The sequence below is a fragment of the Phyllobates terribilis genome, unplaced genomic scaffold (genome assembly GCF_046119375.1).
Source record: "Phyllobates terribilis strain yellow unplaced genomic scaffold, ASM4611937v1 Scaffold_2__4_contigs__length_985480577, whole genome shotgun sequence".
NCBI classification, from domain to species: Eukaryota; Metazoa; Chordata; class Amphibia; order Anura; family Dendrobatidae; genus Phyllobates; species Phyllobates terribilis.
In genome coordinates, this window is record NW_027362762.1 from 83,180,664 (window position 1) to 83,205,624 (window position 24,961).

Genomic DNA, 24,961 nt, shown 5'->3' on the forward strand with positions numbered 1-24,961 from the left:
ATCTGTTTAGAAAGTAAATGGGACCAATAGAAATGTTGATGGGCGTGATTAATAGTGACTATATGCCGATTCCTATTTTCATTGGTTAGACTCAACTAACCAATAGCGTTTTAAGATGCATCTTGGTTCCCGTTCCCTGATTGGCCCAGAGAACATTTATCCTTCGTTCCTATAGGCTAGTAATTTCAAACGGGAGTTTCCCGCCCCTGAGAGGAGCGCTGTGATTGGCTGGCGCGGCCCTTCCTTTGTAGTGATGCAGATTTGTCAGTATCCGGTTACGGGTTTCTTGTTTGTTTTTTTTTCCTCCCTTTTGTTTATTTCTTATTAGTCTTTATTTTTCGGGGCGGGCGGGCAGGAAACAAAAGCGGACAGATAGTGATAAATCCGAAGTGACGAGATAAAAAACAGAAAGAGAGAGGAAGCGGCCGAGACGTCCTCATCCGGTGGGCGGATTGTGTAACGCCAGGGGGCAGCAGCTGAGTGACGGGGAAACGGAAGGAAATTCTGAGACGGGCGGGCGCCGGACACAAAATATCACAGTTGTGAGACGCCGCCGTCCGGGAGGCAGAAATAGCAGCGTCTGCTCCGTGCCCGCCGCGGTGTCCTCAGCCCCCGCCGCTCCGCCGTCACTGCCGGCTGCAGGATGGCCTCGGCTCTGTACGCCTGCACCAAGTGTAACCAGCGGTACCCGTTCGAGGAGCTCTCCCAGGGCCAGCAGCTGTGCAAGGTGTGTGCTGCGGCCTAGTCCGGGGCAGCCGGCCCTCAGTGTGGGCGCAGGTCACTGAAGGACGGGCGGCCGAGCACCGCGACCCTCAGCCGCCATCTATACATGTGAGATCAGGACATCAGCGGAACCATCACTGAGGAGCCGACAAAGAGCTTCTGCAGCAGCTGCACTGGATGCAGTATGAAGGGATACCTTATATCTATCAGCTGCTGCAGAACCTCCTGACGAGTAACAGGGAGATTTTGGTCCTCCAGGGAGGGTCGGGACAAAGCGCAGTGCGCTGCCGCCTGTGTAGCTGGGCGGCCGGGGGTCGCTGGGCGGCCGGGGGTCGCTGGGGCGGCTTGTCGCTGGGCGCTCTGGGGACATGAGGAGTTTCTCCGCTCTGTCCCTCCGCTCTAGGTTGGTTGTACCGTCTGGCTCCGCTGATATTCCCATATTGTTTTTCTTCTAGGAGTGCCGCATCGCTCATCCCATTGTCAAGTGCACCTACTGCCGATCAGAGTTTCAGCAGGAGAGGTACGGACGGGGCGCGCTTCCTCTGGTGGTTTGTAGGTGATGGGTCGTGTTTTAGTAATTGGCAAGTTCCCAAGAGACCCTTCCTACAAGCCCCCCCCGGCTGTCAGCGTTCCCCCAGTATTCTGTGTACCACATAAGTAGACGCTGTCACCACCCCACACACCAGCTGCCACTCCCACGCCGACCTGTGGGCTGATTTACAGGTTTCTCCTCTGACCCAGATTGCAGCGAGGCGTTCCCGGCTCTTAGGATTTTATATTGCTCTTTCATTATCTGGCGCTCATTAATAATAGCCGCGCACAGCTGCGGTATCCTCCTCTCTGATGTGTTTTACACTCTGTCCATCGTTTTTGTTTTTCTCTAGCAAAACCAACACTATATGCAAGAAGTGCGCCCAAAACGTAAAGCAGTTTGGAACGGTAAGTCGTCCGTCTGTGATTGTGCCTGCAGAGTTTTGTATCACTTGCTCCACGAATAACGCAATCCACAAATCTGCATCACTACAAAGGAAGGGCCGCGACAGCCAATCACAGCATTTTGCAGTAACGATGAAGATATGAGCTCCCATTACAATAGGACACTTGCTCATTACCTGCACATAGTACATATGTCTGAACAGTGTGGGATATAACATCCTTGTCGCTCACCTCCCATGTATTAGGGAGCACCACTTTAATACCCTTTTAAAGCACCACTCCGGCGGTTTTTTTTAAAATTATTATTTCAGCACTGGAGTGGTGTTACTAGTGTAAGGTCCCTGCACCTAGTCTTCTGCTTACAGTCGGTGCCTTTCCCTCTTCTCCGGTCCTTATCCGCCATCTTGGGACTGCAACTACTGACTGACCGGAGCTCAGAGGTAACGGTCGGAAGTAGGGATGAGTAGACCCAACTATATGTCCAAAGTTCGTTGCGGGTACCAGAACTTTACTCAAACATGAATCCGAACCCCATTGAAATGTATGGGTACTCGAACTTCCAGCTGGAAAATGCTGCTTGCCTCGGTCTCGCCCTCACTCGCGAAGTGTCCGGTACGAACTCCAAACTTTAACCTTCAGATCCGCTCATCTCTACTTGCTCGCTATCAAGGTAAGTCTACACTCCCTGACAGAAGTTGTCGCTTATCCATGTTATGTAAATAAAAGCTTATAACCTGATGTTAAATTCATCCATTGGTTTTATAAATTGCTCTTTTGAAAGCTGAAACCCTTCTAAATTTGGTTTAGGTTAAGAAAATAAATTGTCATCAATGCTGAAATATTGATGATTTAATGAACACAGAATGGTCAGATTTTGGCAAGACAAAAGTTTTGTCCCCTGGTCATATAATGCACCCAATCCTAGTTTACATCCTCACCAGTGCTCAGTAAATGATCGGTTAATTAGTGGGTGTGTATAAAAAGAAACCCAGCACCACAGACCTTCACTTGAACTGCAACTTGATCTCTGACAACATGCCAAAAATCCACCCTGCGACCAAAGCCTTGATTATCAAGAGGCTGAAGACCAGATCCACTGCAGAGGTGGCTGGCACCTTTAACATGTCTCAGCGGCAAGTACAAAGAATTAAAAAAAGATTTGAAGAGACTGGAGATGTTTGACAAGCCCAGGTCCGGCAGACCCTGCAAGACAACTGCTCAGGAGGAACGTTTGTTGGTTAGAAAATCCAAAGCAAGCCCCTCTTCCACTGCAGCAGAGCTCCAACAGGACTGCAGCAGAGCTCCAACAGGCCTGGTCACCTCATCCCTGTGTCAACTAGAACAGTTTGTAGGATTCTGTCTCGAAATGGCCTCCATGGTCGAATCAGTGCCCAGAAGCCAGCACTAAACAAAAGGCAAATAAAAAACCATGTGGCATTTGCAAAGTCCCACAGCCTGCTAAACAGATGGACGCTGGAAAAGTGGCAGAAGATGGATATCTCTGATGAATCTTCAGTAGAATTGCACCACAGCCGCCGCAAATACTGCAGGGGACCTACTGGAGTCCGTATGGCTCCAAAATACACCCATAAAACAGTTACATTTGGTGGTGGAAAGATCATGGTCTGGGGTTACATTCAGTATGGGGGTGTGCGAAACATTTGCAAGGTGGAAGGCAATATCAATAGCCTAAAATATCAAGAAGTATTAGCTATCTCTTACATTCCAAATCATAAAAGGGGACAAATTCTGCAGCAGAATGGTGCTCCATCTCATCCATCCATCTCTACAACAAAGTTCCTCCAGGCAAAAAAGATCAAGGTGCTCAAGGACTGGCCAGCCCAGTCACCAGACATGAACATCATTGAGCAGGTCTGGGGTAGGATGAAAGAGGAAGATGGAAGACAAAACCAAAGACTCTAGATGAACTCTGGGAGGCATGTAAGACGGCATTCTCTGCTATTCCTGATGACTTCATTAATAAATTGTATGAATCATTGTTGAACCGCATGGATGCAGTCCTTCAAGCTCATGGAAGTCACACAAAATATTAAATATGACTCTAATAACACCACAACTTCAATCACCAATGTTATGCCACATATATTTGTATTTTAAGATAATTGTTTGAATATCACATTACTTTCTGTGGGCGACAAAACTTTTGTCTTTCCAAAATCTGACCATTCTGTGTTCATTAAATGATCAATATTTCAGCATTGATGCCAATTTATTTTAACCTAAACCAAATTTGGGAGGGTTTCAGCTTTCTAAAGAGCAATTTATAAAACCAATGGATGAATTTAAAGTCAGGTTATAAGCTTTTATTTACATAACATGGATAAGCGACATAACTTCTGCCAGGGAGTGTATAAGACCCTCATTCTGGCTCTGACTTGTATTGAGAAGAGGCTCCCGGATCACCCAGCAAACTCTGCAGAAGACGACCAGAGCAGCTCCAACAACTGATGAAGACGGCGGTTCGTGAGTCTGAGGGAAGATTAGTGACACCACTCCAGTGCTGCAATACAAGAAAACACCGCACCGGAGTGGCTTTTTTAATGTATGATGGGAGACCCACCTCTGAAACCCGTACCTATGTCGAGAGCAGGACCCTTTTTCAAAGTCCCATTGAAGTAAGCGGCACCTGTGATGCAGCTTTGTAGCGTACAGCGGCACAAGATGGATCCTGGTTCCCGAGATGGTCCTAAATGCCATAGATGCAGAATAAGTTTATGAATTCTCATTGGCGGGGGGCGTCTCCTCGTTCCTGAGTGACACTGGTGCATCTCGTCCTCACTCCCTCGGCTCATCATGTAACTCTCCTCCTTGTTACACCTTGTGATCATCCTAAATCTCTACCATTTCTTTTCCTCAGCCCAAGCCTTGTCAGTACTGTAACATTATAGCAGCGTTTATCGGCACCAAGTGTCAGCGTTGCACCAACTCAGAGAAAAAATATGGACCTCCACAAACCTGCGAGCAATGCAAACAGCAGTGCGCTTTTGACCGGAAGGAAGAAGGCAGGAGAAAGGTATAACAGACCTCACAATGCCGCGGCACCAGATCACACGGTTACTTCTGATCCACTCACTTCTTTTGCTTCTGTCTCCAGGTTGATGGGAAGTTGCTGTGTTGGCTTTGCACGCTCTCCTACAAGAGGGTTCTCCAGAAGACTAAGGAGCAGCGGAAAAGCCTGGGCTCCACCCATTCTAATTCTTCATCCTCTTCTCTTACTGAGAAAGACCAGCTTCACTCTAAACACCATCACCACCACCATCATCATCACCACCACAGGCATAGCAGCAGCCACAAGTAAGCGTCTAGATCAGGGGGGCTCGTCTGCTGGCAAGGTCATGTTAAATGCCTCTGTCAATCACTCACAGCGGCATTTAACTCAAGCGCGTCATAAGACCAGCCCATCGGCGCCCCTGTCACATGATCACAGGACACCAATGGGTTGGCATGACAGGCGGGGGTCTGTGGAAGACACCCGTGCTTGTCATTGCAGATCTCGTTTGAATGCCGGCGTTCATAGGAGATGATTTCTGCTACACAGAGTAGGGCTGAAGTACTGATATGTATAGCACAGACGATCGGATGACCGCAGCTTCAAGTTTTATAAGGAGACGATTGAAGCAAGTAAAGAAAAAGTGTTAAAAAAACATAAGTTAAAATCTCCCCCCTTTTGCCCCATTCAAAATATAACAGTAATAAAAAAAATACACATTTGGTATTGCTGTGTTCAGAAATGCTGATCTAGCAAAATATAAAGTAAATTAATCCGATCAGTAAACGACGTAACGAGAAAAAAAAAATCAAAACACCAGAATTAAACTTTTTTTGGTTGCCTTAACATTGTAATATAAGCGATCAAAACATCGTATGTACCCCAGAATGGTATCAATAAAAACGTCAGCTCTGCGCACAAAAATAATATATATATATATATATTTTATTTATTTATTTATTTTTTCATCACTTAAATACCAAACATTGTTTTTTTTTTTTGTTTTTTTTTATCTACAAACTCATAATGACCTGGAGTATAATAATGGCAGGTCAGTTAGCATTTACTGAACTTGGTAAATTAAAAAAAAAAAAAAAAAAAAAAAAACAGCTATGGAATTGCACTTTTTGGGGGGGGAATTCCCCCCCCATTTTCCAGTATACTATATGGTAAAATCAATGATGTCGTTCAGAAGTACAACTTGTCCCTCAAAACAAACAAGCAAAACAAGCCCTCACACAGCCATATTGAAGGAAACCTAAAAAAAAAATGTAATGGCTCTGGGAAGAAGGGGAGCAAACAACGAAAATGGAAAATTGCAAGGTCATGAAAGGGTTAAAGAATTCCCAGAATTGCAAGTTCTTTTCCAACCTAGCAATTAGGGGTTAATAAACTGACCCAGGTGGGTTCTGCAGAGCCCTATCTTGGAGGGAGCGGAGGTGCTCACGCTCTGCAGAACCTGTAGGGATCCGTTTGTTATGCCCTCTTCATAGGTTGGAGAATAACTTTCAATTCTGGGAATTCCTCTTTAATCTCGAGCCGTGACAGCTGAAGGGCCGTGTCCTGGTTTTCGTATCTTGGTAAAACTTGATTAGTGGTTGGGTAATAAGTCTGTCTTTTGTTTCTCGTAGAATAAGTAGTCTAAGCCCCGAAGGAGACCAGGCAATCTGGAAGCAGAGGTAGGATCACTGATAAAATGCGACTCGTGTCCTAATGTCCTACATCTTGGGCCTGTGCATGGGCATCGTGAGTTTGGCCACATATATAAGCAGATGACTTGGGGGTCTCGGCATCCGGACCTGCAGCGATCCGCAGATGGGGGGGCTCTTTGCTTTGGGGAGTTTGTCCTGCTGGGACAATATTGTATTAAGTCTATGACTTTATGTACATCGTGTCCAGATCAGCGAGTGACGCAGACTCTTCTTATTGCAGTCATAAATCTACTACAGCAATTCAGAATGAAACTCCAAAGAAAAAGCCCAAATTGGAATCCAAGCCATCCAACGGAGACAGGTACGTGTATCAAAACTGATTGCACTTAGTCATAGTGTGGACATGTGTGTATTTGTCAGAGATGTTCATTTCTGTATGGACCCCCAATATTCCATATTCCCTATAGTCCTATGAATGACTTTGTCCTGTATAGTTGCACAATGATTTTGCCAATCCAGATCCCGGCTCCTGATCTCTATGCACTTGCATGTGGGAACAATTAAAGGGGCTGTGTTGTGATCTTTCTGCAAGAGTGCACCGCTCCCCTGACTTCCTGCTTGCAGGTGGTGGCGGTGCACTCCTGAAGATTGCTAGTTCAGATCAGCAGCGTGTTTGAGCCTCCAACCCAAACTGTGCTCTCTCTGATACAGCAAGCAAGGGGCAGCATGGTAGGAAACACTGAAACTGGTTGTGTCCAGCCATCCTACCAGCTGCAGAATCTAGCAAAGAGCTTGTGCCTAGGAGAGCGTCCACTTCTAATAGACTACAGAGGTGGCTGGTAACCTAGGCAACGAGCAGGATCAAAAAAATGCCTGCGCTCATTAGAATGGAAAAGTTTTTAATCAGAATTTTATATTGCCAGGTTGCTTGGTTTTTTTACGAGCACTTTGCAATTTTACCCATTTCGTACCCAAGTATGAGCCTTTTCTACAGTTTGATCCTCAGCATTGGTGGGGCAGAGGACTGTAGAATAGAAATGCTTACGCCCAAGGTCTTGTCATGCCCATCATTTATGTTACCCCCCCCCCCCCCCCCCCCTGGCACCGGTGTCAGGTGAAGCTGCTACATGTCTGCTGACAGCAGTGATTAGCTGCAGCGGTCACGCTGCAGTAGAGGCGGTGCTGGAGCCTGGTTTGCTTCTGATTGGGGGAGCGACTCTTTATTTCTTTGATTTATGTGGGTACAGATGTATCCACTACTGACCTATGTGTACTGAAATGTATTTTCTGTTCCACCACGTTGTATATGTTGCTCGTATTTCAGACGTCTTATTATTTTTGATATTACAATAAATGTTTAAATTCCAGCATGTATTATTTTAGTAGTTCGATCAATCAGTCAACGGACAGCGGCGGCACAGACAACTTTGTGCTGATCAGTCAATTGAAAGAGGAAGTCATGTCGCTAAAACGGCTCTTACAGCAGCGCGATCAGACTATCCTGGAGAAAGACAAGAAGGTAAGCCACCCACCGCTCAAGAGCGCCATCCCTGGTGTGGTTAGAGAAGAACGCCGGCCCTATAGCCTACATAATGCACACACTGTAAACTTCGCTGACCTGCTGGTGGCCAAAGTACTTCCAGCAACATGACTGGTGACTAAGACACGGAGATCCGGTATTATGTCCGGTTTGTTTTGTAGATTATGGCAAATTCGGGCTTCTGAGCGATTATTGCAGTTGGGTAACTTAATAATATTCGTATCATTCACAAGGAAATCCAACCAGAGCGTTGGCTCGGTGAAAACGTATCAGCATTAAACTCTTCCTGCCTCCACATGTACAAGCAAACATGTCCTGGATGATGGCGGATCAGCAGTCACCCTCCAGCACTAATGGCCAGGATCTGCAGAGAGGCAAATCCCTGTTGCACTGCCATCAATGTAGATTGCCGTACTGATTGAAGGGAGCCGCCTACATTAGTTATGAGGTGTAAACCAGCGCTGATCCACGCTTATATAGTTCAGTCACTGCTAGATGACGGGCCACATTTGGACCATTAGTCATTAGTTTGCACCAGCCAAGAATTAGACTGATTATTTTTTTATATATAATATTAGTTTGTTTGTTTTTTTTCCCTAATGTTCCTTTAAAACCATAGTTGTAATTCAGGAGTTTAGAACCAGTGACACATTACATCTCCTGACTTGTGGGATTTCCTGAAGGTGCTTTCACATTGCGTTTGGCACACGTTCGCTGGGCCCTGTCAGGGCATACGTCCAAACCCCCTGCAAAAACTGGATCCGGACATATGCACCAGTGGGGCCATAGACTGTGTAATGGTGTCGACAGCACGGTTGTAGTGTTTCCTATAAAAATGAGCACCGTCTCGGCCTCTGTATTTTGCAAAGCATTTTTTTTTTCTAAATAGGTCAATGAAATCACTGAAATATATATTTATTTATATGTATATTTTATTTAACAGCTTACAGAACTGAAAGCGGACTTCCAGTACCAAGAGAATAATTTGAGGACAAAGATGAATGGCATGGAAAAAGCTCATAAGGAGTCTGTGGAGCAGATGCAGGTACGGACTTGTCGCTGTTTGTAGGATGCATCTTCTGTCTCCGGCCTCCCCAACAATCTTGGCTGCTGCTGCGGCGGCTCTGCTCCCATTCACCCCAATAGGATCTCGGTCAATTTGTAGCACTAATATTTTTTTTTTTATATATATCTATCTATATCTATATCTATATCTCCTGGGCTGCTGATCCAGAAGTGGCAATATAACCTGAAATTTACCAATTCTATTTTTCATCTTTGTTTTAGGGCAAAAATCGGGAATTGCTGAAGCAGGTGGCAGCATTATCCAAGGGTAAAAAATTTGACAAAAGCGGCAGCATCCTGACCTCTCCCTGAGGGCCTGTCTAGCATGGAGGACTCAGAATTTTTGGATTTTTTTTTTCTCCTTCTTATTCTGTGAAGCCCTTAAAAATTATGTAGTAATAAGGGAATATTTTAGACTTTTTGTTTTTAATTATTGACCGGATTCATTTAATCAGTTTTTAAACGCAAACCAACTTCAACTGGCTTGAAGACATCATGTCGTTTCTGCAAAGGCTGATTTATAGAACGCGCGTCACTACAGTAGTGCAGTTTTCAGAAACGCATACGGCAATAAAAAGTAAGAAAAATTCTGAGGCAGCAGCCGGCCTTTGTTTTTAATATATGGCTTGTATTTGGAGTGCTGACATCTACTGTATATATGGTTTGTTTGGTTTTTTTTTTGGTTTTTTAGCAAGTTAGTTTTATTTTTTGTGTGTTCGGTCTTCTAATATCACAACAAGATCACTGATAGATGAAAAAAATATATATATATATCAATAGGGAAGCCAGCTGTGGTGACGTTTCCAGCTCCCACAGGGGCTTATGACTCATGTAGTTGGCTAGCCGTATGGAAAAAGCAATTAACTGGGGGGTCAGTTTCCAAGATTGTCGCCCAGCTATCCATGCCGGGTGCTGGTGTATGTAGCAGTCTCAGAGCAGGTGCCAGCAGTGTTATACAGCCAGCACTTGACTTTTAAAAACAGCGATCAGTGTCAGCTCCAATCACTGCTCCTTAACCACTTAAGTGCTGCCGTCCATTCCTGACCGTGGCGTTTAAGTGACGCCATCCCGTTGAGACCTATCTAAGGCGTCCTCCTTCATCTCTGCCATCTTTACACCACTAAGAAGCTCGGGCTGTGGCTGGGCTTCATATAGGCTATCATTAATTTCTCCATGTATTGCAAGTTCAAGCCCCTAAAAATAAAAAGTTCCTTAAAACTTTTTAAAAGTTGTAAAATATTAAAACAGAAAAACATTTTAATCCCTTCCCTTTTACCAGTACAAAAATTAATATTAAAAATAAAAAATTGGTATTGCTGTATCCATTAAAGACCAGTCTATGCAGATGTAAAATTATTAACCCCATAATATAAAGGCTGTATGGAAAAGAATAAATAAACCTTAAACAACAAGGTCACGGTCTTGCTCCGTACTGTTTGCACTGAGCTCAAGGCGGCTGGACGCAGTCGCTTTAGCAGAAGTTTTGGAACTTTGTATTAAATATAAAAAAAAAAATACAGAAATCTGCGCAGAATTTTGGATCGGTTTAGAATAATTGCTGCTCTGTTGTAGATGTTCACATTACAGGGATGTCTCATCTCTCTGTAATGGTTGTTAATTCCATAGCAGAATGGAGAAAATCCCTCGTCTGTCGCCCGTGCGCTTTTTGTAAGATCTGCTGTAGATTTTTACTTGCAAGTGCCTTTGGTGTACCCTTTTTTTTTTTTTTGTTTATAGGTGTGTTTGGGGCAATTATGTATATAGAATCTTTATCTGTAATCAGATGTTTTTAATTCCTTTTTTTTTATTCTTTGTACAGAAAATATTAGTGTGTTGTGTTTTTTTTTTTTAGAACCTCATGTGCCAAAGGGCCAGTGAAAGCATCGCTATGAAGAGGGATTATAATGCCCAAATGGAGCGGAGTGTGAGATTATAGACCTCACTGTAATGGCTATAAGACATGACATCCCACCCCATGTAGCCGTTAAAGGGTTTTCTCAACATTAAAAATGGGTAAAATTGCTAGGTGCTTGTAAAAAATACAAGCAATGTGGCAGTTTAGCTTTTTCCTAAAATCTCAAGAATAGATGGATTTTTTTTGTTTTTTTTTAAATGTTATAATTTACTCCTTGCTCTTAGGTTACCCACCACTTTTGCAGTCGCTATCAGTGGTGACTTGTAGGTAAGGAGCGCTCGCTTGCAAGCTCTTTGCTTTGGAGCTTGCACGTGTTGCTTTGATCACTTGCTCGCTCGATCCAGTCTGCTTAATGCTAAGGCAAATCTGCCTTATTGCACTGCATCAGACAGCGCATGTTTCAGGTCAATGCCTCCTGCGGCCTGAACAGTCAGTCATCAGGAGCTTGCTGCTCCCGACAAGCAGGAGGCAGAGGAGCGGTGCACTCCTGGGAAAAACCCTCTTTAAAGGAGTGTTCTCCTCTCCAAAATCCTATCTCAATATGTACTAGGTGAATATTAGCAAATACTTCCAATTAGAAATTTGGTACATATTTTTTTTTTTTATTCACTGTGTCTCTTACCCCATGTTCAGGGCATTGCAGTAGCTTAGGTATCCATGATTATGACCATTCATATAATGACAGTTTGTTAGCTGTTAGCGATTATAACCAGGATACCTAAGCTACTGTAATGCCCTGCACATGGGGTAAGCAGCATGGCAAATCAGAAGAACTATACTACATTTCTAATTGGTGATATTTGCTGATTTTTATTATCACACCTACTACATATTGCGATAGGATCTTGGAGATGGGAACACTCCTTAAGTCCCAACTTAAAATGCTAAAAAAATTTAAAAAAGGCTTAAGATGTGCATACAGTATGTGGGGTATGTGTGGGGGGAAAAAAAAAAGTTGTATGTGTGTGTGTATATATATATATGTGTGTACAGACCAAAAGTTTGGACACACCTTCTCATTTAAAGATTTTTCTGTATTTTCATGACTTTGAAAATTGTACATTCACACTGAAGGCATCAAAACTATGAATTAACACATGTGGAATTATATACTTAACAAAAAAGTGTGAAACAACTGAAAATATGTCTTATATTCTAGGTTCTTCAAAGTAGCCACCTTTTGCTTTGATGACTGCTTTGCACACTCTTGGTATTCTCTTGATGAGCTTCAAGAGGTAGTCATCGGAAATGGTTTTCACTTCACAGGTGTGCCCTGTCAGGTTTAATAAGTGGGATTTCTTGCCTTATAAATGGGGTTGGGACCATCAGTTGTGTTGTGCTGTAGTCAGGTGGATACACAGCTGATAGTCCTACTGAATAGACTGTTAGAATTTGTATTATGGCAAGAAAAAAGCAGCTAAGTAAAGAAAAACGAGTGGCCATCATTACTTTAAGAAATGAAGGTCAGTCAGTCCGAAAAATTGGGAAAACTTTGAAAGTGTCCCCAAGTGCAGTTGCAAAAACCATCAAGCGCTACAAAGAAACTGGCTCACATGAGGACCGCCCCAGGAAAGGAAGACCAAGAGTCACCTCTGCTTCTGAGGATAAGTTTATCCGAGTCACCAGCCTCAGAAATCGCAGCTTAATAGCAGCTCAGATTAGAGACCAGGTCAATGCCACACAGAGTTCTAGCAGCAGACACATCTCTACAGCATCTGTTAAGAGCAGACTTTGTGCAGCAGGCCTTCATGGTAAAATAGCTGCTAGGAAACCACTGCTAAGGACAGGCAACAAGCAGAAGAGACTTGTTTGGGCTAAAGAACACAAGGAATGGACATTAGACCAGTGGAAATCTGTGCTTTGGTCTCATGAGTCCTAAATTTGAGATCTTTGGTTCCAACCACCGTGTCTTTGTGCGATGCAGAAAGGGTGAACGGATGGACTCTACATGCCTGGTTCCCACCGTGAAGCATGGAGGAGGAGGTGTGATGGTGTGGGGGTGCTTTGCTGGTGACATTGTTGGGAATTTATTCAAAATTGAAGGCATACTGAACCAGCATGGCTACCACAGCATCTTGCAGCGGCATGCTATTCCATCCGGTTTGCGTTTAGTTGGACCATCATTTATTTTTCAACAGGACAATGACCCCAAACACACCTCCAGGCTGTGTAAGGGCTATTTGACCAAGAAGGAGAGTGATGGGGGCTACGCCAGATGACCTGGCCTCCACAGTCACCAGACCTGAACCCAATCGAGATGGTTTGGGGTGAGCTGGACCGCAGAGTGAAGGCAAAAGAGCCAACAAGTGCTAAGCATCTCTGGGAACTCCTTCAAGATTGTTGGAAGACCATTTCCGGTGACTACCTCTTGAAGCTCATCAAGAGAATGCCAAGAGTGTGCAAAGCAGTCATCAAAGCAAAAGGTGGCTACTTTGAAGAACCTAGAATATAAGACATATTTTCAGTTGTTTCACACTTTTTTGTTAAGTATATAATTCCACATGTGTTAATTCATAGTTTTGATGCCTTCAGTGTGAATGTACAATTTTCGTAGTCAAGAAAATACAGAAAAATCTTTAAATGAGAAGGTGTGTCCAAACTTTTGGTCTGTACTAATATATATATATATATATATATATATATATATATATATATATATATATATATATATATATATATATATATATATATATATATATATATATATATATATATATATATATATAATTTCACACATATCCACAACCCCGTCCTCCCCATTTACAAGAGGCATTTGGTGTATTACTTATTCTGTGGATAAAGTAGCTTGTGAACAGAGGCTCTCTGCATCAAGCTTATACCACATGGTATAGACAGTTTAAGGCGGAATTGTATATGTTAATAACTGGATATAAAAACTTGATACTGATGAGGCTGATACACTTACTTCAAAAGTCAGTCGGAATGGCCTTGTAGTCCTGTTTTTGGCAAGTATTCATTTTAACATTAGGCAGGAAAACTTAGCTTAAAAAAAAATTGGGGCTTAATACAGTCTTTCTGTCATGGATTTTCAAAATAAGCACACCAGCCTCCTCAGGATGGTGACACTTTGCTTACAAAAACTGTAATGGTGACATCTATCTGCACTGATTTTGTTTTTTTGGGGGGGGGGTTTATCGGAGGGGTGAAAATCATGGCTACTTTTTTCCATCTTGTATTGTTCTACATAGTATTTGCTTTATCCCATCATGCTGTCCTTGAAACAATGCAAGACTATTATGTAAATGGTGTTTACATAATTAGTTGTCTTTTTGAATGACTCCTTTCATTTTTAACATTCAGTGCACTGAAAAACAGGGAAAAAAATTCCAAGTGAGGTAAAATTGCAAAAATAAAAAAAAAAATAAAAAATTGCAATTTTAAAAATATTTTGGTTATTTTTATAGCATTCATTGGAGTAGTAAAAATGACCTGCCAATTAAGATTCTCCAGTTCAATACAATTATGACGATACTTGTATGATTTTCTTTAAGAGTTGAAAAAAAAATTGGATATTGTGTTAAAAATAAACTTTTCCGAGACCGATGACTTTTTTTAAAATTATTTTTATGTCAATGGAGCTGTGTGAGGACTTGTTTTTTGTGTGGCGAACCGACGTTTTTGATACCTTTCTCGGGTAAATAAGACGTTTTGATCACTTATAGCGGTTTTTGGCAAAGTTGAAATGCCTAATTTATTTTTTTTTGTCAATGATGTTTGCCCATTGGGTTAATTTAATATTTTGATTAGACTTGTACAGACGCAGCGATTATGAAATATACGTTCAATTTAAATAAATATATATAATGGTGGAAAAAGGGAGTGATTGAAATTTTTAACCCAAATTTGATATTTTGCTGAATTTTATCTGCGCCATTGATCAATTTCCATTTCCATTTGGACCAGCTGTCATCCACTTACTTGCTGCTGCAGTATGCAGGGTTCTTCTTACCTTTTGCAAATCTGCAGTTTTTACGTCTCATTTTCACCATCAACTAAAAGTTTTGAACAACATCAAAGTTTTTAAGTCGCGCTCCATGTATAGTTCCAAACTTTCCAGACCTAGCGCTTCGATACAGCCTATAACCCCTTGCTGGCTTCATACTCCTATCCCCCCAGGATTGCTTACCTTGTAAATATTAATTTTTGTTGGCGACAAAACCAAAGGCAATTTTATGCAATTCTTGAAGGCTTGTGAGGAATGGAATCAAGAAGCCCACCCCCCACCTGTAGACCTCTGCGTAGTTAGGAAAACGTAATGTGGCCCTCCAGCTCTCTGAACAAAGCAAAGTCAGTGCTAGTGACTTACAGAAAGCTTATATCATGGGTTATTTGCACTATTTAGGTATTTGATGTATTGTATGGGGGTCCCGTACTCAGACCCTTCTCCATCACCCAGAACAAACTGCTGCTATCTGGCGTTAACGTTGAGATCTGCACTCTCCTTCAGCCCACTTCAGCCAGACCGGGGCGTTGCCAGCACGCTAATATTGGCATCATTGGCGCATCTGGTGTTTGCTGGGCCCCCCGTGATGATTACTGGGCCCCCCGTGATGTCACAAGAGGCACCCAGGGTTACAGCATTCGAGTGCCTCCGGCCAGTTCAAATCTCATTGCTCAACTCTAGGTTCCCCCTCCATATATTGAGAAGGCGTCTTGTAAATATTAGGTGGTCATGCCCATACAAATACATTTATAAAATTGGAGCAGTAATTTTAGACTTTTATTTTTTTTTCTAGTCTTGCCTCATATTTTAGGGTTTTCTTCATAAAAGATTGCATCTTATTTGCATTGATTATAACACTCCTTAAAGGGGATCGTAAAGTATTTCGTATCAGGCGCTAAGACAACGCCGCTGACGTGTCGACAGGCGAATGCTTGCCAGGTATTGTGCTTGCATCCTGTTACACTATTTATTTTATTTTTTTTTTAACAATTGTATTGTACCTGCAGGGTGTGCAAGTTATCATGTCAGCAGACGTGAGGGGCGCCTGACAACCTCTTCAAAGGCGGTGTCTCACCTTATGTGGGTAAAAAATGCAAAGTGCTTGTAAAAACAAGCAAAGTTGCAATTTACCACTTATTAAAAATCCTCTCTGGAGTGTTTTTTTTTTTTTCTTCTAATCTATAGTTTACTGCTTGTTAGGCTACCGACCACTTCTGCAGCCTCACAGGTGGTCGGTTTCCTAGGCAATGCTTTGCAAGCTCCTTGCTGTACAGCTTGCAAGCGCTGCTCTCTAGCTGGCCGGATCGCAGAGGCGAAGCTTGCAGCATCCGACTGCGCTCGGTTCGGACCAGTGGTTGCGACCATGCTGCTGGTCCGACCTGTCGAGTCAGGAGCGCGCCACCCCTGGGAAGCGTAGAGGCTGGGGAGCTGTGCACTCCTGAAGATTAAGAATTTAGACAATTCCTTTAGAATATTGATGAATTTTCATTATTTAAAATCTATACAAATTGCTATGGGGAAAAAGCTTGTGTTATTTATGTAGAAATTATTTAGCTGTCTTGGAGGTTTTTTTTTTTTAAATTTTATTTAATTTTTCGTCCGTCTGCGATCAGTAAAGTTTGTGTATGTATATGTAATATATATATATATATATATATATATATATATATATATATATATATATATATATATATATATATATATATATATATATATATATATATATATCCCAGCACTGTAATTTGTCTTATTAATCAAAGTGATAAACTGGATTTGTATGAATTTATATTCAGCATATTTAAACTAAATAAATAAATAAATTGTAAAATTGCCATACATTGTAAAGGTTTATTTTATTGGAAGACTAATCTTAAATGGTTGTAATGTTTTATATTTTATCTTTTTAATTTACCTGTCTCCTTTGTAAACAGTCATGAAAAAAAAACTGCAAAATACCTTTTTAATCAGAAGATACATCTTTAAGTATTTTTATTTTAACATTTGCTTTCTTTTTGTTTTTAGTTGTTTTTGGTTTTTTTTAGGGGCTTCACAGTATTAAGTCCACAGTAAATGTTACTATATCTTTAACCTCATTTTTTAACTTTACATTGTATTAAAATAAAGAAGAAAAAAAATAAAGATGAAAAAATATATTTGAATTCTATTCTTGATCTTAGGTCTGTAGTGAACTGAAATGAATAGAAAGTTTATTTCATGTGGAATGGATAAGATGTCCTATATTGTGCTCGTTCAGGATATTTAGTGGTATTACCAAGTGAGAACTTTTATTTGTGCATTTGACGCTTGTGAATACGCATTGTTCATCATGTATATCTGTCCCAAATATGCAGTTTCAACTTGACAAGTCTGCTTTTCCACCTGTATAGATTATTTGAATACTGTACTTGCACATGTTACTGTCTGCATTTTGTATTTTTTTTTTTTTCTAAATCCAATATTTCACAATAAAAATATTGTTAAAAAAAATGTTTTTTTTTGTTAGATCATCTATAATGCATAGATCTGAGAGCAGAACAGTGAGAATTAATTCATGTATTCTCATCATAAATTCAATGTGATGACCTTAATTGACCAATACATCACAATGGGTGAATAAGTGAAATGCATATCAAGCAAAACTTCACCTCCCTTCCAACCTATTTCTTCAAGTCTTGTGTATAATGCATCCTATATAAAGGGGGAGGACGTAACTACTTCTAAAGGTTTATTCTGCAAAAAGAGGACATGACTGCTTGTAAAGAAAATAAATCAGCTTTTAATAATGTAACCAAAATCTCACACAGGCTGCTACAACATGCTAAGAAGCTGTGACAGGATCAGTTGCTGTTTCTATCCTTCTGTTTAACACATAAGAATCCATCTTGCATCTTCCTTTTATATACTACATCCAACATGAAGTAATATGGGAGATCTGTGCTGCTGTTTACATGCTTCTTTGCTCCCACCTGCACACACACAGTAGTATCTTCCAGTTTAGAAGCCAAAAGTCACTTTGAAAATATTTTTTTTCCTAATATTTGAGATTTTAGGCTATGTTCCTACATAGCGTAAATACTGCATTTAATTTCTATCTTGGCTTTTTTGATTTGTCAATTGTCTATGGGCACCAAGCATTTCTATTCTGAGCTTAAAAATGCTTAAGGACCTTTGACATCCTAGTCGTGTGTCCATGTCACCAAAGGTCCTTTAATTGCAGTAGTCTAGATGAACTAATGAGACAGGATTGGTATGCAGCTCCAGCAATATGGGGGGAAAGGGAGGCAAATCAAGCAATTTCTCAGGGCGTCCACTTTTGGAAGCCCCTAGTATTTCTATTCAGAGGTTAAGACTGCTTAAGAACTTTTGGTGACCTCACGGTCATGTGACCATGATGTCACCAAAGGTCCTTTAACTGCAGGCAGTTCTGCCACCAGGAATTTCAGGGCCCCATACGGGTAACATTTTTGGGCCCCCTTGAGACTCCACCCCAGGAACTTTCCACAGTCCCACCACCCACTTTTGGAAAAACTCCACTTCTGCACCACGTCCTCACCAACCACACATTAACAGTTCCTATCGAACATCACATAGCCATCAGCTTTTGTTTTGGCCAAAAGATTTTTTTTTAAGCCACCACCACAACAAGAAAAACTCTGGTCAGGGCCCTACTCTAACCCTATTAAACCTTTCTTAAAATATCCAATACTCTCTTTAGATATCCATGCAAAAATGGAGGCAGCACACAGAGTAAAATAAAGTGATAAGGTTTTACTAGCCCATATGGCAACGTTTCGGTCCAAAATTGTGGACCTTTCTCAAGCCTCTCTTTAGGTATATTTTATTTATTTTTCTTTTAAGGAAATGTTTCGCATACATTTTTTAAAATGAGTAATACCACATACAAGGAACAAATACCACCACACCATGACCAGATCATATTACCACCACATACAAGGAACAAATACTGCAAGACTACATATTACCACCACATAGTGACTGAATAATACCACATACAAGGAACAAATACTGCAAGACCACATATTACCACCACATAGTGACTGAATAATACCACATACAAGGAACAAATACCACCACACAATCACCAGACCACATATTAACACCACATAGTGACCGAATATTACAATACTGATCATTAATAAAAAAAAAAACAATACTAAGTGCCATTATACATAGGAGCTCTGTATATAGTGTACAGGGATCACCAGTGACATTATACACGGGAGCTCTGTACATAGTAGTATACAGTGTAAATGTACAGGTAACACACGGACTCACCAGTGACGTCTCTAGTTGAAGATATTCATCTTTGCTTTTCTTCATCCAGCGCAGACCGCCATCACTTCTTCCAGCCAAGACTCGTCTCTGCAGAAAACACAGTTATCTAAAGCACATTCCCCAGCTCCAGTCCTCAAGGCCCACCAACAGGTCATGTTTTCAGGATTTTCTTAGTATTGCACATGTGATAATTACATCACCTGTAGGAAATCCTGAAAACATGACCTGTTGGTGGGCCTTGAGGACTGGAGCTGGGGAACCCTGATCTAGAGCACCGCTTCCAGAGCGCATACCCCACTTTTTTCCCCTTCTACAAAGCTGAATACAAACGTGCACCCATTAACATTAGTTATTATGCAACCCACCATTGCAAATATAAATTGTAATCCACCACTGTGCCCCACTAACCATAAATAGCCACTTTCCCTACTCACCTAATATATAAATTAGTTATAACTTGTACTCTTTCCCCCAATTCAATACCAGTCACTGCAACCTCAACGCCCCCCACTCTGTACCTCCCTCCACCTCAATTGTCATGTCTTCTCTCTCCCACCCTCTATTCATTATCAACTTCTCTCCCCCACATTAAATAGTCATTTACTCTCCCCCACCCCCAATTCATCATTTGTTGCCCCTACGCTCAATTCATCATCATTTACTGTCTCCTATCCCTCAATCTCAATACATCATCATTTACACCCCCCACCCTCAAAATTCATCATTATTTGCTCTCTCCCAGCCCCTCCAAGTCCATCATCTGCTCTCCCCACCGCCAACCTTCAATTCAATTGCTGTCTCCCACCCTCAATTCATAATTTGAAGTTCCCCACCCTCAATTAATCATTTGCAGTCCCCATCCCCCCTCTCTTCACCATTCACTGTCCCCCATACCCCCTCACTTCATCATTTGCAGTGTCCATCTCCCCCTCTCTTCATCATTTGCAGGTACCCTCTCACTTCATCATTTACAGCCCCCCTCTCCCCTCACTTTATCTTTTGCAGTCCCCCTCCCCCCACTTCATCATTTGCAGTCCCCCTTCCTCCTCTCACTACATCATTTACAGTCCCCGCCTTACTTCATCATTTGCAGTCCCCCTCTCCCTTCATCATTTACAGTCCCCCTCCCCTCACTCCATCATTTGTAGTCCCCCTCCCCCTCTAACTTCATCATTTACAGTCCCCCCTCCTCGCTCCATCATTTGCAGCCCCTCTCCCCCTCTCCGTTCATCATTTATATCCCCCCTAACTTCATCATTTGCAGTCCCCCTACTTCCCCTCCATCCTCACCCATTTAATTCGTTTTATAAAGAAAAAGTTTTTCCCACTTACGATCTCCTGCAGACGCAGCTCCACCTCTGGTGTCCTTGCAATGGCCAGTGGTGCATGTACATGATGGTGCATACGCGGTGACATCATCGTGTACGCTCCGTTACCTGACCAGAAGTCCGGAAAAGGCGGCTGGAGCTGCGCAGCTGTTCAGGTTTGATGGCCGTGGAGCTCCGGGAAAGCTCCAAGCGATGAAGTGTGCACCGCTGCTCTGGCGCACAGCACTTTGTTAGACCCTGGGGCCCGGTGAGCAGAAGCACAAGAGGTGGGGGCCCAGAAAGTCGGCCCTCCCCTTTGTACTTCTGCTCACTAGGCCCCATACAACAGTAAGGGCAGTAATGCTCCTGACTGCAGGAGTCTAGAGGAACTTAAGAGGAAACAGGCGGGTATGTGCAGTGTGTGATAACATGATTACAGTATATTTGAATAAATGTTGATTTTTATTTATTTTTTGTTCAAGGATAGATGTGGACTATAGTTCATGGGAGAAAAAAAGACATCCCATGAAAATAAGCTCTAACTCATCTTTCGAAGCAAAAAATAATATAAGACTTATTTCAGAGAAACATGGGTGTATGTATATATATATATATATATATTTTTTTTTTAATGTTAATTTTTTTACTTGAGCCTGCGATCGGCCTGCTCATACTATATACTGCAATACTACGGTGACATGATATGGTGAGATAACAGCAACAAGAGACTTCCTCTTCACCTGGGGGGGGAAATTGGAGCTGATGCGCGCCAGCATTGGTGCGCGTTCCACTTAACCACACCACATGTGAGGACACATCCATTTGCGGGAAGGAGTTGAATTTGAACGTAGGATGTTGTCAGAAATTGATAAACGTTTCGGTTATGAATACCATTTTTATTTTTGTTGCCCGATATTGTGTACGGTAGTGGATCATTAACACATTGGGGCTCTTATTAGTGGAGGGGCTTTGTCTAATGCCTCATTCAGACGTTCGTATTTCATATACAGTGGGGAAAATAAGTACAGTTATATGAAAAAGTTTGGGCACCCCTATTAATCTTAAGCTTAATGTTTTCTTAAAATTGGTGTTTTTGCAACAGCTATTTCAGTTTGATATATGTAATAACTGTTGGACACAGTAATGTTTCTGCCTTGAAATGAGGTTTATTGTACTAACAGAAAATGTGCAATCTGCATTCAAACAAAATTTGACAGGTGCATAAGTATGGGCACCCTTATCATTTTCTTGTTTTAAATACTCCTACCTACTTTTTACTGACTTACTAAAGCACTTTTTTTGGTTTTGTAACCTCATTGAGCTTTGAACGTCATAGCCAGGTGTATGCAATCATGAGAAAAGCTACTTAAAGTGGCCACTTGCAAGTTGTTCTCCTGTTTGAATCTCCTCTGAAGAGTGGCATCATGGGCTCCTCAAAACAACTGTCAAATGATCTGAAAACGAAGATTATTCAACATAGTTGTTCAGGGGAAGGATACAAAAAGCTGTCTCAGAGATTTAACCTGTCAGTTTCCACTGTGAGGAACATAGTAAGGAAATGGAAGAACACAGGGACAGTTCTTGTTAAGGCCAGAAGTGGCAGGCCAAGAAAAACATCAGAAAGGCAGAAGAAGAAGAATGGTGAGATCAGTCAAGGACAATCCTCAGACCACCTCCAGAGAGCTGCAGCATCAACTTGCTGCAGATGGTGTCACTGTGCATCGATCAACTATACAACGCACTTTGCACAAGGAGAAGCTGTATGGGAGAGTGATGCGAAAGAAGCTGTTTCTGCAAGCACGCCACAAGCAGAGTCGGCTGAGGTATGCAAAAGCACATTTGGAGAAGCCAATTTCTCTTTGGAAGAAGGTCCTGTGGACTGATGAAACCAAGATTGGTCATACAAAAAGGCGTTATGCATGGCGTCAAAAAAACACAGCATTCCAAGAAAAACACTTGCTACCCACAGTAAAATTTGGTGGAGGTTCCATCATGCTTTGGGGCTGTGTGGCCAATGCCGGCACCGGGAATCTTGTTAAAGTTGAGGGACGCATGGATTCCACTCAGTATCAGCAGATTCTTGACAATAATGTTCAAGAATCAGTGATAAAGTTGAAGTTACGCAGGGGATGGATCTTTCAGCAAGACAATGATCCAAAACACCGCTCCAAATCTACTCAGGCATTCATGCAGAGGAACAATTACAATGTTCTGGAATGGCCATCCCAGTCCCCAGACCTGAATATCATTGAACATCTGTGGGATCATTTGAAGAGGGCTGTCCATGCTCGGCGACCATCAAACTTAACTGAACTGGAATTGTTTTGTAAATAGGAATGGTCAAAAATACCTTCATCCAGGATCCAGGAACTCATTAAAAGCTACAGGAAGCGACTAGAGGCTGTTATTTTAGCAAAAGGAGGATCTATTAAATATTAATGTCACTTTTCTGGTGAGGTGCCCATACTTATGCACCTGTCAAATTTTGTTTGAATGCAGATTGCACATTTTCTGTTAGTACAATAAACCTCATTTCAAGGCAGAAACATTACTGTGTCCAACAGTTATTACATATATCAAACTGAAATAGCTGTTGCAAAAACACCAATTTTTATAAAACATTAAGCTTAAGATTAATAGGGGTGCCCAAACTTTTTCATATAACTGTATTTGTTACACTGCCGATTTTCCAAGTTTTCCCACCTACAAAGAACAGAGAGGTTTGTAATTTTTATCGTAGGTCACTTCACCTGTGAGAGACAGAATCTAAAAATAAAAACAAGAAAATCACATTGTATGATTTTTACATAATTAATTAGCATTTTATGGCATGAAATAAGTATTTGATCACCTATCAACCAGCAAGAATTCTGGCTCTCACAGACCTGTCAGTTTTTCTTTAAGAAGCCCTCCTACTCTGCACTCATTACCTGTATTAATTGCACCTGTTTGAACTTGTTACCTGTGTAAAAGACACCTGTCCACACACTCAATCAATCAATCACACTCCAACCTCTCCACCATGGCCAAGACTAAAGAGTGCCTAAAGACACTGGGGACAAAATAGTAGACCTACACAAGGCTGGGATGGGCTACAGGACAATAGGCAAGCAGCTTGGTGAGAAGCCAACAACTGTTGGCACAATTATTAGAAAATGGAAGGAACACAAGATGACTGTCAATCTTCTTCGGTCTGGGGCTCCATGCAAGATCTCGTCTCGTGGGGTAAGGGTGATTCCAAGAAAGGTCAGGAATCAGTCCAGAACTGCACGGGAGGACTTGGTCAATGACCTGAAGAGAGCTGTCATGGATTAAAGTCCTGCAGGGCACGCAAGGTCCCCTGCTCACGCCAGCACATGTACAGGCCTGTTTGAAGTTCGCCAATGACCATTTGGATGATCCAGAGGAGGCATGGGAGAAGGTCATGTAGTCAGATGAGACCAAAATAGAACTTTTTCGTATCAACTCCACTCGCTGTGTTTGGAGGAAGAAGACGGATGAGTATAACCCCAAGAACACCGTCCCAACCGTGAAGCATGGTGGGGGGGACATCATACTTTAGGGGTGCTTTTTTGCAGAGGGGACAGGACGACTGCACCGTATTGAAGGGAAGATGGATGGGGTCATGTATCGCGAGATTTTGGCCAACGACCTCCTTCCCTCAGTAAGAGCATTGAAGATGGGTCGTGGCTGGGTCATCCAGCATGACAATGACCTAAAACACACAGCCAGGGCAACTAAGGAGTGGCTCTGTAAGAAGCATTTCAAGGTTCTGGAGTGGCCTAGCCAGTCTCCAGACCTGAACCCAATAGAAAATCTTTGGAGGGAGCTGAAACTCAATGTTACCCAGCAACAGCCCCGAAACCTGAAAGATCTGGAGAAGATCTGTATGGAGGAGTGGGCCAAAATCCCTGCTGCAGTGTGTGCAAACCTGGTCAAGAACTACAGGAAACGTCTGACCTCTGTAATTGCAAACAAAGGTTTCTGTACCAAATGTTAAGTTGTGTTTTACTATTGTATCAAATACTTACCGTATTTTTTGGAGGAAAGTAAGGGATGCATCTTATAGTCCGAATGTGGCTGGTGGGGGGAGAGGCAGCGGCGGAGTAGCGGGGCACAGGAAGCAGGAGCTGCCTGCTGCTGCTAACACTGTGCCCGCTGTTAAAAGAAAATGAATATTCACTGCTCCCCATTCTCATGGGTTTGTGGGGCACTGAATATTCACTCTCCTCAATAGCGCACACAGTGTTAGCAGCAACCGTCTGCTTCCTGCAGCGTCTCGGCTATCGCGTGTGCCTGTTACTAAAGAGAATAAATATTCACTACTCCCCACTCCCATGGGCATAATAGCAGGCACATGTGATCTGCCAGCCGCAACAGGAGCCGCGGCTTCGGCTGACTATGTGCACGCTATTAAGGAGAGTTAATAGTCACTGCTCCCCATGCCCATAGTGGAGAGCAGTGACTTTTCCGGCAGCTGATCTCGGCGTCTGAGGGTGCATGGCAGTGACATCATGCACGGCTCACACACTGAGATCAGCTGCTGGCAGCAG

The 24,961-nt window shown here is 42.3% G+C and overlaps 1 protein-coding gene across 3 annotated transcripts; it reads left to right on the plus strand.

The window, feature by feature from the left end:
- Positions 1 to 212: 212 nt before the first annotated feature.
- Positions 213 to 11,862, plus strand: FAM76B (family with sequence similarity 76 member B). 3 transcript variants are annotated; one of them, XR_012266582.1, is made up of 11 exons: positions 213 to 727; positions 1,179 to 1,243; positions 1,608 to 1,662; positions 4,538 to 4,693; positions 4,775 to 4,974; positions 6,301 to 6,348; positions 6,602 to 6,682; positions 7,690 to 7,840; positions 8,805 to 8,906; positions 9,149 to 9,503; positions 10,779 to 11,859. XR_012266582.1 is itself a non-coding variant. In XM_073662166.1 (10 exons), the coding sequence occupies exons 1-10, from the start codon at positions 644 to 646 to the stop codon at positions 9,236 to 9,238; spliced, it is 1,032 nt and encodes a 343-aa protein (XP_073518267.1). In that variant the 5' UTR covers positions 213 to 643; the 3' UTR covers positions 9,239 to 11,862. The 3 variants fall into 3 exon arrangements, 2 of the variants coding, with proteins under 2 accessions (XP_073518267.1, XP_073518268.1); XM_073662166.1 differs by having other exon boundaries at positions 9,149 to 11,862; XM_073662167.1 differs by having other exon boundaries at positions 7,705 to 7,840; positions 9,149 to 11,861.
- Positions 11,863 to 24,961: the final 13,099 nt, after the last annotated feature.